Source organism: Sinocyclocheilus anshuiensis, unplaced genomic scaffold, assembly GCF_001515605.1.
Source record: "Sinocyclocheilus anshuiensis isolate Anshui unplaced genomic scaffold, SAMN03320099.WGS_v1.1 scaffold918, whole genome shotgun sequence".
Taxonomy (NCBI): Eukaryota; Metazoa; Chordata; class Actinopteri; order Cypriniformes; family Cyprinidae; genus Sinocyclocheilus; species Sinocyclocheilus anshuiensis.
The window spans coordinates 1,469,510-1,484,778 of NW_015540946.1; the positions used below are offsets into that span (position 1 = coordinate 1,469,510).

General features: G+C 35.5%; 1 protein-coding gene across 1 annotated transcript in view; it reads right to left on the reverse strand.

The window, feature by feature from the left end:
• LOC107689806 (PDZ domain-containing protein 8-like) overlaps positions 1-15,269 on the reverse strand; it is a 45,665-nt gene that overhangs the window by 24,881 nt on the left and 5,515 nt on the right. Inside the window, exon 2 of the mRNA XM_016487966.1 lies at positions 1,358-1,483. Coding sequence (XP_016343452.1) covers positions 1,358-1,483 — 126 coding nt within the window. The remainder of the gene's footprint in view (positions 1-1,357; positions 1,484-15,269) is intronic.

Genomic DNA, 15,269 nt, shown 5'->3' on the forward strand with positions numbered 1-15,269 from the left:
CAGGGCATAGAGGAGAAACAATAATGTACAGTATGTGGAAAATAATGTGTTTTTTGAACCTTAAACCGCATAAACACATTTCATTACACCAAATAATGTTCTTTTTAGCAGCATCATATGACCCCTTTAACTAAACAATCCTCAACAAGCAAAACACAACTGGCCCATCAGAAGCATGACTGGTCCACTGTTGCCCTCTGGTGGTGGAAAAGCCACAGCACAATTGAGACATAAACTGACTTGTGCAAACACACACTGGACGGCTAGCAACTTTACCAAACTCTCAGCTTAATGCCACATGGAAAGATCCAGTGTGCAGACTACAAATAGTGTGTGTGTGTGTGTGTGTGTACGCCCACATCAGTGTTGAGTTGGGTTTGTAATTGTCAAAGGCTCTGCATTATTAATAGAAAGCCCATTACAAACACAATTGAAGTCTGTTACTAATCTGACAAAAACACAAAGACACACAATAGTGAGAAGAATACAGCTTTTTTTGCATTGTGTGTGTGTTCTCAAACACAACAGCTTGCAACCAGGCCATTTCAAATGTTATTGGCTTAGAATGTTATGGCTGTCTATGAGTTTTGTGTCCCAGAAGAGTAAGAAAACAGAAACAGCAGTGTACTGACCTGAATAGACACATATAATTTCAGACTCTTTATATGAATGTTTTTGTAAGTTTTATATGTGCTACTACTTTGAACAACGCATATAAGTAAAGATAATTAAAGAAAACAAAGGCAGGTGTAAATGTACTTATCTATTGAATAGAGGCTAGCAGTACAAAATTTATTTAATATGCCTGATCTGGGATGACACTGAACACATGACATGACACATGACAAACTGTGCTTATTCAGCTGTGCATGACAATTTCCCATATTTTTACTTTTAGATTACAATTGCCTTCATTTAATGCTCACTTAAAGTGAGCACTCCAATTCTTAAACAGTTTAACAATTAAATAACACTGCTATATATTTAAATTTTTACCAAATCTCAAAATGAATATGAATTTTTCATACTGTACATTACAATGTTGTGATGCCTAAATTCATAATCAATCAATAAAACAACTGGTTTTATTTTTTAGGGTTTTATTTTTAATACTATTTAGACAAAACAGCACAGAATTTTAATATCGGCCATAACATAAATAACCATCTGCTTACACTGGCCAGCATTTTAATGACAGTGCATTATTATTATTATTATTATTATCATTATGCCCTATTGGTACCTAATCAAGTGTACTTACTAACCTCCCATGTTTTATTTGCCCGAAAAGACAAACAAGATTAAAGATTAAGTAAATGTTGATTGTGTCACGCACAGCAACAGAAGTCTGCCCTACCTGCTACATTCAACAAGTGTGACACGTAGACGCCCCTCCACCAATAGTGTCTCTCGGATAGAGATATCCAGGTCACATGATGACGCCAGCGGTGGCTGCACTTGGAAAGGAAAAAAGGGCTTGTACCTGTCGATCAAAAACAGACAAAATCATCAGACAACCAACAGTCCGCCAATAATAATGCTTGCTTTATACACATTAAGGGCCAGATTTACTAAACAGGGCAATTTAGCATGACACACATTCAGATTATTTCCATAATGACCAACACAATCTACAAAGAGCACTGCAAATTACCAACTATCACAGCCATGTCAAATGGAAAATAGCTTTTTTGGGCAATAAATAATGGCACATATATTATTGTAAATTGACAATCGCAAACCGTAGTAAATCAAGTTGCATGATTCATTTATATACCGTCCTCCCTTAAATGTCTGAAAGAGAAACTCCTACAAATGCATATGCAATAAGGTCAGATGCAAAAACTGTCCATGCCCTTTTCATTGCTAATTTTTCCACTGTGTCTTTAGCAAATCCTGACAGTAGTTTAAGCCCAAAAGAGGGGTTGAGCTGGCGCAAGCTGTTAGTAATTCTGGCCCTAAGTTCATTATAGCAAAACAGTAAGTCACGATTTGAATCGTGAGGTCAACAGGAAATATTTGTCAAAGTCAATGGTCATTCTGGGTGTGTGTAACCCATTCACTCTACCCTTACTAGAAAAACTGTGTGTGTGTGTTTTGTCCTTTCACACAAAGACTTGAGGGGCAGAAAAGCAGGTTCAGTTAAATCCCGCTGCAAGGATTTTAGGCCCTTTCAAATTATGCAAATCATCAAGACAGGTAGGTTTAAAGCAAAACTAAAGTGAAAACCACGATGTTAAATGTCTTAATATGATCTTAATCTTATGCCTTTGCTCAAGGTCTCACTAACACTGCTACTACTCATTACCCAGCAATTTCTATGTATTAAGTACACCTTGGCATCTCATGGTTTTTTTAAGCAGCAGAGGCACAGATCCTGTGTTTTGTTTTGTTTTATGTGAAAACTAGTAGTTTTCCTAACATATCTAGTATCCAACATAATATTATCTCGGCATGATAATCGGAGTATTATAAATTAAATAAATCAATCAAAAATTTAAAACAGTTCATATAAAATTTTTAAAAGGTTAACCACGTCAGATAAAAAATCTTTAGGTCCTATTTTGTGCCCTATTCATGTGACCCCTTACATTATCAGTGTCAAAATATTCCTAATGAGTGACTTCACGTAATTCAGCTGTGAAACACCCAGACTCTGTTCCTCTTATACCATCTGTGAAGTCACTTTTTTTCCCACAACAAAAAAGGTTGTGAAATGAAGAGAAACGGATCAGAAAGTCAACAAGGAAAAAACTCATCTGGAGCTTCCTCCTCTTAATTTACCTGCTCACTTAAGATGCTTTTAAAAAGAGTTTCCCACAGATTTATTTGTGACCCTGGACCACAAAACCAGTCATAAGGGTCAATTTTTCAAAATTTAGATTTATACATCATCTGAAAGCGGAATAAATAAGCTTGTTGTTATGATAGGACAATATTTGGCCGAGATACAACTATTTGAAAATCTGGAATCTGAGGCTGCAAAAAAATCTAAATGTTGAGAAAATCGCCTTTAAAATTGTCCAAATGAAGTTCTTAGCAATGCATATTACTAATCAAAAATTAAGTTTTAATATATTTACAGTAGGACATTTACAACATTTCTTCATGAAACATGATCTTTACTTAATATCCTAATGATTTGTGGCATAAAAGAAAAATCTATAATTTTGACCCATACAATGTACCCCAGCGACTTAAGACTGGTTTTGGGGTCCAGGGTCACATTTAGACCAAGTATTGAACTAAATGTTTTAGAAAAGGGAGATTCTTCTTTCTTAGAGTTCTCTTAATTCTGGGTTCTGGAGTGTGACTGATCATTCCTCTATTTGTGCCTAACTGTGTTGCAAGTATTACAAGTATTAAGAACTTTCAACACCAAGTAAGCATTTGTTTCAAAATGAAAGACTTGTCCACGTGAAAAAATGTCTGTCATGTGTTCAATCATAACTGGCAGTCAAACCTGACTGAATATAAGGAACTTTAAAAACAGGGCGATTCCTCATGCAGAATGCAGCACTGATAGAGCTTAGCAGCATTCCTCTGAGGAGAGTGGCCTGGTGCTATTTCAAGACTCTTTACTGCTAATAATAATCTGAGAGATTAGTGTTCCTAAACAGGAAGTGCCTCTCTCTCTCTCCATAGACAAAGCTCTCTGATTTGCCCTTGTGCGGTACAAAATATTATAAAACCTGTCAGTCTCAGAAATTGCTTCATTGGCCTTTTTCTGAAACTCCAGACAAATTGTTTTTCTGCCTTATCATCATACAAAAGTGCCATGGAAACAGGCTAAGGAAGGGCCAGTTTTCAAAAGCAATCATTAGGTTTATGCATAACCCATAAAATCTTCACACTATCATTAATAGATCACAGAGGACATAAGGACTTTGTATGAATGTTTATATTTTGAGACAAAATACACAATCTGTACTGATATCTAAACATTTCAGATCTCTGAAAAACTTTAAGCATGCTGGGGGAAGTTGCCATGTCCCTGAAAACAAAAACAAAAAAAATCACATGCTTTCACAAAGGAGGTCAAAGTGAAATGAAACACTCCTCTAAACCACACAAATAGACAAAAGGCAATTTTATTAACTTCTATGTAAACACTAATGAGGCTTTCAGAAGCAAAATCCTGAGATTAAGACAGGATTTAGTGGTCACATGGACATAATGCTTTGTGAACAAAAAAGCCACAATCAAAAACAATTGCTCTAAATCAAAGCCTGAGATGTATTAGTGACCACCCTTATGAACTATACTACCTAAAGTGCAATTCTGTGACAACCTTGATCTTTCACGTTAACTCTGTTAACCTAAAGACCAAGTTTACAACCATCTTTGATGATCCATTTACAAGTGGACAGCATTAAACATGATTAAAACAGTGTTGGTTTTGGTAATTAAAACAAACTATTAAAACTTGTCTTTGATATAAAATAAAAATATGAAATTAAAAATGTAAGAAAAAAATAAATAAAATTAAAACTGAAAATATAAAAATAAAGGCTCATTCAAAATATGAATAAATGTCATATAAATAACACTAAAATAACAATTTTGTAAACAGGGTCCAAAATGTCTTGTGACTCAAATGGGCAGTTCAGTGATTCTACTTCCTTCCTGTTCAGACACCTCATGATGCAAAGCTCTAGGAACAAGATCCTGGTCTAGTAACACTCTCATTGTGCCCCTTCCTCCCTCTCCATTTCCCAGCTGCTTAATTGCAGGACATGACTTCAGTTTGTTCCAGAGCACACACAGGGCATGGAGCGCAGCCCTATCACTTACCACCAACACCGTTACAGCAACATAGCCAGCCTGCAGCATTAAAAATACAACACTCACTCACCTCACAGAAACATGTAATGCCTCAAGTCTGGACCTTGCAGTCTACACCAACTGTAAGCAGTTACATGCACACCAGTGTATATTAACAACAGTAATGATCTATTTCTATTTATTATGTCAATCGACTGTTCTAGTCAATGAATAAAGCAGTCTCTGTGTGGTTCCTGGTGTCGTTAGCTGAAGGAAATTCATCATGGGAAAATTACTCCATAAACCAACAACTCTTTAGTATAATAATGCACCCCAAAATAAAAATTCTGTCATCATTTATTCTCAAAGCTCATCAACACTTCTGTAATTACTAGACATTTAACAACCAATGATGTTTTGGCACAACTGATGTCAAACTTGGGGTGGCATGTCTTGACACAGCTTATCCAATATTATTTTAGTATTATTTATAAACTATTATAGTATTTATTGATATCATGAATCAATGTTTATTTTTATGTTTTCATTTTTTAATTTTAGTTTTAGTCATTTTTCATGAGTTTTCGTCATTCTTATCAGTTTTTTTTTTCATATTCAGCTTTAATTTATTTTTATTTCAGTTTTTAAGTAATTTTAGTACTTCAGCTTAAACATTTCAATTTTAGTCAGTTGCCAAGGCAACTTTTTTTCCACACATAATTTTCATCAAATATTTATATTTTATTTTACTTTATTTCAGCTTTATTCCAATTAACAAATTTTTTTTTTTAACAGTTTTAGTTAACAATAAGAGATTTTCAGTGAATAACACCTCAAGCATAGTTGAACATAGTAGTATGGACCGCATTTATGATACTTTTCTTGTATGGTATCTATATCACTATTCTGGTCACTATATAATTTCATTGTATGGAAGAGAGCAGCTTGAACATTTTTTTTTTTTTTTTTAAATATCTCCTTTTGTGTTGCACAGAAAAAAAAAATCATACCGGCCTGGAGTGAAATGACTGAGTAAATGATGAGAGAATGATGACATGACAAATGTTTTTGGTAAACTATTCCTTTAAAACACTAACTCATTCTGAGGAAACTTTATGGCTCTCTTGCTATGGGAAAATTAGTAGGAAGATTGTTACCCTTGTCTTATCTTTACAATAGCATCATGTGTACTTTTCACTAGCATACAGAAGATATTCTTCATGGGGATGAACTTCACTGAACTGAATTGAAGAACGCTTAACCTGTATGGCAAAACACTTCGTTGTTTAAAGTACTTTCAAGGGTTTCCAGCAGAAGTGTGAGAATACTTGCGGTAAGCAGCTCTAAGGGAAAAAGGCCAGCAAACGACTATCGACTATGAAGGCCTTATCCTGATCACCATCTATCTTACGCTGTATTCTTGAGGTGTTAAGTGTAAGCACTAAAAAAAAAAAACTTTTCCCATTTTAAGTCATTAATCAAATGGCACAATAATTGCATTAGATAACAGATTTCTGCCATATCTGCAAAATATTTCAGAAACCACAGGAAATTCCTTGGTTAACTAAAAACATACATACGCGCGCATTTTAAGCAGACACACGCAAATATTCACACGCATACCTCAATTTATTCAGTTAGATTATATAAGCATATGACTGTCTTCAGTCATTTAACATAATTAACATAATGCATAATTTTGATGCATAATCAATTTTCATAATGCAACTAATATATTTTTTGATAGACCATGAAACTAAATGTCAGCAAATTAGGTTTTATAGTTCTCATACATGCCTTAATCATCGTCTAACAGTCACTGGTAGAGTAAAAACAGTCTATAAGAGTTATACAATAAGAGATGCGTGCAATAAAAGTTGATGTAAGCCACACAAACACATCTGCCGTGTCTTTGACTGGAGATGTGCTGCTGACTGGATTAAAACCCACTCATATCACCAGCACCTCTCTAAATATCTCATATTCACCACAGCCAGGTCACTGAGGACAAACCAAATCAGCTTTGCTTTTATGTGCAGCAGGAAGAAACGTATGACTTTGCCAATCGGGTGAAAGCGCTAGGAGCTTATCGTGTGTGTTCTGCAAGCTGACTGCAAAAAAATGTGCCTGTTTTACACTGCACGTGTAAGCACTGCAGTGTAACTACACAATGAGTATTTTATTTGATAACAGCCAAAAATTACGATATAATAGTTATCAGGAGAGGGCATTTAAGAACCATTACAAACTTTGTCATAAAACATAATTTACATTAGGAACGCACAATATCAGTACCATACTGACTTTTGGCTATATCAATAATTTTTTATATTATTTATTTTTGCATGCTAATTTAACCATTAGATTACCTTCAAACACTCCTTTAATCTTAAAAAAACATTAATAATGAAAAACAATGTAACCTTTAGCAAATCTCAAAATGAATGTTCATTTTTATACTGCACATTATAATGCTGTGATGGCTAAATTTACTTGTAGTTTTTAGTTTTTTTTTTTTTTATTTAGACAAAATAGTACAGGCTATTTATGGATTATGAGTCACAACATTAAAATAATTATTGGATTCTATGCATAAACCAGAATTTTTATACGCAACCCTAATTTACACAAATCTATGAAGAAAAGATCATTTTCAGGCCTTAGTAAAAAGTACAAAACAGCAGCTAAATGCATTAATATCTCTGTAAACGGTGCTTAAGAATGTTTGTATTTTCCCAGGAGTTTGTGTGATGTAATCAAATGAAAGTGATTACAAAATTTGATCATTTTCTCTAGCCTCTGATGTTCTAATCATAAAGAGAGCATGAGAGGGCAAAAATAAAGGGATTTCATCCCAGCTGAACTTTGGCCAGACTGTATTTGCTAATGCATACAGAAGGACCTTCCCTGCAAGATTACACTTTGAGATATGAGGATTAATCACCTCAGAGGTCAGATGAAGCATGGCTGAAATGATCAAAGAGGTGCATTTTGATGTCACTGTGCCATTTGGCTTGGGACAGGTTACTATTTTTTAACATGCACTGCTGAGGCTTTCTCTAAGTCTAGAGAGAGAGAGAGAGAGACAGAACATGTGTATCGTGAGGGGGGGGATGTAAAATAACAAGTATTTGTAAGTGTGTACAAATGGAAGCACAGATGTTTTCGGAAGAGCACTTACATAAGTGGACTTAAGAGACATGGAGAGAGGAAAAGAAGAGAGAATGAGATATAAGTTTCCATCATGTCGGATGGCTGACAGCAGTCAATCCCTGCTGATGATCTGAGACGGCCGCAATGCGCACTGCATAGTCACAGATGACGAATGTAGAACTGAGTCACTGATAGATCACTCAAGGATGTCCTTTTCGATGTGACGACTAGGGAGAAAGGGCACAATTAACTAAGCAAAACTTATTTCTGTCTCCTTTTCATTATATGGCTGATAATTGCCGAAATATTTAAATTCTATACTATTTTGTAGGGATGCAACGATACCATTTTTTCAGAACCGCTCCGATCCGATACCAGCACAGTTTGTTTTTTAAATCAATGTAGAATTTCTATAATTCTGTGTGTTGACCTGATCATCACGCTTGTGTGTGTTAAACACAATCTGCTAAATATAGACAACTTCATTTTAATGAAAAATAACAAATGAAAAAATAGATGACCATAATCTATGACAAAAAATACTATTATAAACTAGGTTAGTGGATAATTCAGCAGCAAATGTTATTCTAGAAAAATCATGGGTGCACAATAATTTTATAAAAACATTAAACTGAACTAAACATTTAGTGAAACAACATTATTTAGTGGGGAACAAATAAAAGTTAATAAGTGTAGGACTAAATCTGGTAAAATGTTACACATTGCTCTTTGTATTGTTGTAGAACACATTCATGAAAAACAAGTAGCCTAAATAAATTATATATATATATATATATATACAATATATAGAGTATATGTATATATATAGTATATGTATATATACAGTATATACAGTATATATATATATGTACACACAACATATGATAGATAGAACAGAACAAAAAAGACTATTAATAATCTTTCATTGCGCAAAATTATAATACGAAAGGGTATGGCTCCAATAGAGCAGCACGAAGCGCTTATGCGCATCCCGTGCGCAGAATGATGCACTTAACACGGAGTCACAGCGCGCAGCGCTCCCATAGACTGTAAAAAACCATGGACGTAGTGTCCGTGACGTCACCCGTAGGTTTCTAAAGAGGGAAGCACTCCGCATAGAAAAGTGAAGAGATATTGCTGCGTAGTGTATTATATCTGTGCGATATTTTATTGAGCCTTTTCTTTTAACAGTTTTAAATCTCAGTTATTGTGCACTCTTGAAGAGAGTTTCATCGTTTTGACTGTAGTAACCGAACGCGACACAAAGTTTTAATGCTGAATGGAGGATGACAGACAGCTGCAGCAGGGAGAAGAGTTTACGTGAACTTGACTTAAATATTCATCTATACTTCACATTAAACTATGGAACGGCTTAAGAACACTTAATATATAGTGCACGAAAACTTTATGGTGCTTTATAATGTTTTTGTGCTTTTCGTGGGGCTTAACAATAACACAGCATAGTATACGCACAATAGCGGATTTGGATTGGTCTCGTCTGACCGATACTCGATCTGGCAGAAACTGGCAGTATCGGAGCCGATACCGATACTGAGTATCGGATTGATGCATCCCTACTATTTTGTCTAAATTTAAAAACACTAAAACTAAAGTCAGTCACTTTAAACGCCAGTGAATTTAGTCATCACAACATTATAATATACATTATGAAAAATGGATATTCATTCTGAGATTTGCTAAAGATTACATTTAACAGTGTTAGTAAAATTGTTACTGGTTTTAAAAGTTTAACTTTGAGTGCTGGAAGGTAACCTAAAGGTAAGAATAGGGGACACAAAGCAAAAATAAATAAAAGAAAATAATTAAAAATCTCTAATACTGACTAATAGCCAAAATGGCATATTGTGCATCCCTAATATATATTAGATTTTATGAAAAAAATTATAATAGTTCTTAATTGGCCTCAATTTTCACCTGAGATCATTATTTTATTTTTACACAGAGATTGGTCTATTAGTAAAAATCTGTTGACTTTCGCCATTTTTGTTTTACTATATGCTAATGGTGACAGTTCAAAAATGGCAAAAAGCACTTCTAGTGTTTTTTTGCCTCAGGTTTGCATGCCTGTAACAAGAAGTATTAAAGATGATCTTAATATCCTTTTAGATTCTGGTTCTTAAACTTTCCTTTTGGTATCTTAATTTTAAAAGGCCCTCGATCGACGGTTCAATCCCAGAGATATGGAGATCCTAAAGTGGCTCCATGAGTAAACTGGTAAATTGTTCACATTTTCAGTAGAGGTGTGCCGATCCGATACTCCGGCAGAAAATGGCAGTATTGTAGCCGATACTGATTGGCTACAATACTGCCATTTTCTGCAGGATCGGGTATCAGTCAGACGAGACTGATCCAAATCCGATATTACGCGAATACTATTCTGTGTTATTCTTAAGCCCCACGAATTTCATGAAAGGCACAAAAACATTATAAAACACCATAAAGTTTTCATGCACTATATTCCAAGTCTTCAGAAGCTGTTTCATAGTTTAATGTGAGGTACAGATGAATATGTTGTTAAATTCAAGTTGATGTAAACTCTTCTCTCCGCTACGGCTGTCAGTCATCCTCCATTCAGTATTCAAACTGCATGTCGCGTTCAGTTACGACAGTCAAGACGATGAAACTCTCTCCAAGATGTTTCAATATTCCTGTTATTATACTTGTTCTGTAGATAAAGATCAGTGGTTTTGCATAAAAAGACTTTATCTTGCTGGAGTTTATTGCAGATTCTAAGTCATGTTACTTTCTACCGGATGTTTGTTAGATCACAACACTGGAGTAGAGAGCACTATGAATAGTTCTTCACGCACACACTGTTAAAAAGTCTTAAAAAGGATCAAACGATCGCACAGATATAATACACAATGCATTAATATATCTTCCCTTTGTGCTTTGAACTTTTCCATAGAGACAGAGCGACACGTGTCATAATCAGAAAACCATGCCCACCGGCATGACTTTGTATTGCGGGAAGCCGCCTCCTTGTCATTTCTGACTTACAACAAAAAAACAGAACAATGTCTAAAAGCTGCTATGTGACGAGGTGTACAGCAAACAAGCTTAAAAAAAAACGCAGAACTACGTTTTTATAAGCTGTCGATCATTTCTCCAACGAAAGGAAGGTAAGGAAAAGGGGCACTGACATTAGACCAATAAAATTTCGTTTCTCAATATATCTCCTCCTGACAGGTTCACATAGGGTGCTGAAATAATCCTTCGACATGGTTTAAAATAATTAATGTTTCCTGTCGCCGATTACGTTTCCCTCCAGTGGGCGTAGTTCTCAGAGTAATATGACACGTTGCACTCTATTTTTGTGTCCTTAAACGCTCATTTTTTTGGGTCGACAGCTTATAAAAACGTAGTTCTGAGTTTTTTAGCTTGTTTGCTGTACACCTTGACACACATCAGCTTTTAGACATTGTTCTGTTTTTTTGTTATAAGTCAGAAAAGACAAGGAGGCAGCTTCCCGCAATACAAAGTCAATTCATAGTTTTCAGTCACGTGACTGGCTCAAAGACCTGGCGGGCAAAACATCCATAGAACTGCAGCACAAGCCTGTCAATTTTCTATCTGTTCCAATCCAAAAATATTTAATCACCTCTCAAAAGAATAAAACAAAGATATGTGAACAAAATGAAAGTTTTGGCCATTAGCAATTCATATAAAGCACCCGCCGCAATATTTCAGTCACTAAACAGCTGTACATTCTAAAACATTTAATGTGAAAACACTTAAAGTGCCTTTAAAACAGTGATATTAAAAGATCAAATTCTGTGCACCTGTCTAATGATGTGTACTTTATACAGGAAAGCAGATGAGCTTGGAATATGAACGCAATGCGCTAAATGGTTGTGTTTTTTTTATTATGGTTTGCTATGGGAAAACATTTAATATGAAACTTTGCGCATTGTGTTTATATTCTGGGTTCATCTTCTTCCCTGTGTATGCATCATCAATAAGGTGTATACTGAATTTGGCCTTTAAATATCACCATCTACATTACTACTTAATGCAAACCTCGTAAAAATAACTGCCGGTGAGCAGAGGAAAGCCTTGTTTTGCCCTCCATGTGGGTGTGTCTGTAAGGGTGTGACGTCACATGAGCCGTTGAATACCAGAGTTGCGACACTCCCATAGGCTTCCATCCATTGGGACCATGTGATGTCACAGTGCGTTATCGCCGCCATGTTTGTGTCCGAGTCACAGCTGCGCGATCTGTTTCAGTCATTGATCACAGCAGCCACAACTACCAGAGGAAGATCAACGAAATACTCCTGGAAGGTTCCCAACAAGGTTACAATATGCTCAAACATTTTCAATGGTCAAAAACCAAATGTAGGTAACTTCTTAAACAGCTGATAGTTAGTGTGTTTAAAGAGGAATGTCTGAAGAACAAATAATAGTGAAACTAGTAATGTATCTTGTTTCCCTCTAACAAAACAATTGAATACAACACACCTCTCCAAGTTTACAAGTCTTTAACTCAAGAAGTGTTAAAGATATCTTAATGTCATTTTAGATTCTTGTTCTTATGAAACTTCTTCTTTTTGAGTCGTCATTTTTAAGGCCCTATATGGTTTAAGTCAATGCGGTAATGTGTAGTTACAATACTGCATATTTGAAATCTTGAAAATTAAGATTTCAAAAGAAAGTTTATTAAGAATGAGGATCTAGAAGGATATTAAAATATCTTGAAATACTTTTAGAGCTCCAGGCATGCAAACTTTGGAAAAAGAATATTTATGGCACTGAAGTATGCATGTTCTATGCAATTGTGTTGATAGAAAATCACGAGATACATTTCTAGTTTCAACATTATTTGTTCTTCGGATATTCCTCTTTAAAAGAAATAAGTACACTGTAAAATCCAATAGTTTACCTTACTTAGATTTAATTAGTAATCTTTACTTAGTTGTTACACTTACTAGGTTTTATTGAGTTACAGCTACTTTCAAGGCAAATAAAACTATTTACTTACTGTTTTGAGTGACACTTATTTAAAATATTCAAGTAGCCACAAAGGAACCAATGGCATTAATAAAGCAGTGAGAGGCAGCAGTGCACTAATATGTTGCTAATGTGCAACATAACAACAGAAGAAGAAAAGAAAAATAATCTTAATAGACTTTTCACCCATTTCTTCCATGTCTGCAGTTATCTTTCAGTAGTTGCATTCACTCGTTTCCCAAAGTCATCTTGAATGTTGAATTCTCAATACAACTGAAATATTTGAGAGAACATCACATAAGCTAACTTCATAAATTGATGTTGATTTTCCTGAAATGTGGGGTTTTTTAAATTCACCATTATAGTGATTAGCGTTCCCTTTGTTTGGGCACTTTGAACTTGGTTTATGTTACTATAATTTTCTTCCTGTTAATGCAGCAATGCATCATGAAGTCAGAGTTATTTGGTTTCAAGGGAAGAAAAGTAATAAATAGGTTGCTTTTAGAAGGTGACCTATTCTACAAAATAGTGGATTACTCAGTAAATATACATCTGTGACATTTAATATTTTCGCTTTCATCACTATATATGTTTGTCTTTCTACAGAAAAATATCAACAAAATCAAAAATTTGAGCCGGGGACCTCTGGTTGATTTGACACAGAATAAATAACCCAATGAAATATCCATTATTGGCTGGTATATATGCAATACATTTTAAAACACAATCTCTAATATTGGCCAATTACCAATATGGTACCAATATCGTGCATCCATGTGAAATAGATTAATGGTTATTTCACAGACAAAACAACATAGCTTTTCACATGGATATCCACTTAATGTGCTATAGGTGCCTCAAACTAAATCTATCAAACATTTGATACCAATTTTTGAGGAAAAAAACATGTTATTGTTGTATTAAAGTGTATTGTCATGTCAGCTTTTATTTAGTGGCAGATAAAGCTTACATATAAAATGTGTCCATCTTACAAAACAAGTCCTTCAAAGTTTGTCCTGACAAACAATGCTGTCTCATGACATTAAAAAGTGGGCATTACAGCCAAGGGAGTGCTTACAATATTGACATTTTGGTGGTTCTTCGTCCTTCAATAAATACCCATGAGTCGCAAACACTGTGTCCTTAATCCTGGAAGTAAAGCCAGCCAATCAGATCTGGAGCTGGTGATTTCAGTCAGCGCTTGTCATACACATATTCAAAAAAAAAATGGCATCTCACTTTAAATCTAGATTACTAGTTAATCATGACACATCAATTCCTGTTTGCTCTGAATGTGAAGAAGCCGTAAGTTGACAGTTTCAAACAAGTGCAGCTGACAGTTTCTCTGGCCAGGGGCATTTAAAAAGCCAAACTCCATCACTGTCACACGGATGGATGGACGGATTGAACGCTGTGTCTTTTTCTACTGAGAATGTGTTTCTCTAATGCCTCTGAGGAACTGGACCATTAAATCAGCACAGTCAGGAAAATTTGTCCTGATCCTCGCTCAAGGGCATGTAGCTGATAGGGGTCTATCAGTAACTCTTTGTACAGATCACCCCCCAACTGGGACTGTACTGACCCAAACATACAGAGTTGCTCCATCTTTGAGAACAGAAGGTGTCATTAAACACCTATCAATAACAGATAGACACGTAAACACACCAGACGTGACATCAACTGGTGTAACCGGAGAACAATACGGATTAGAGATCACAAAAATGCATTCTTACGCACACCCAAAGTGCACCTGCACCGCACCATATATCAAACATCTACAACATCTGAGAACATTTGTGACATGGAGCCCATCCAGGATGCACCAGAGATGACATTATGTTTTTAAATACCCCCACAGGTACAGAGTCAGGACTCCTGTACACTGAATAGCTTGCAATACACCTTTCTATAGTTAGTTTAGACTATATTACTTCAGGTATTACTCATCATTTAACAGTAAGCCACTGTGGGTTATAAACTAATGCTGTTCTTTACACACATTGTATCTGATATATCTCCCAATATTATAGACCTTTCATGTCACCGCAGATGGCAATTTCACTTTAAACTAGGGCTGCACGATAAATCGCATGCGACATTTAACGCGCATCTTATCAGTAAAGCCGGTTCTGTAATCAGCGGTAAATCTCCATCACCTGCGGGCTTTCACATTGAGCAGCATTAACTACACAGAGCCGTTGTTCACTGACGAGCTGCGCAAAAAATCGCGCGAATATGAGCGTGGTTTTGCGCAGCTCGTCAGTGAACAACGGCTCTGTGTAGTTAATGCTGCTCAATGTGAAAGCCCGCAGGTGATGGAGATTTACCGCTGATTACAGAACCGGCTTTCTGACAAGATGCGCGTTAAATATCGCATGCGA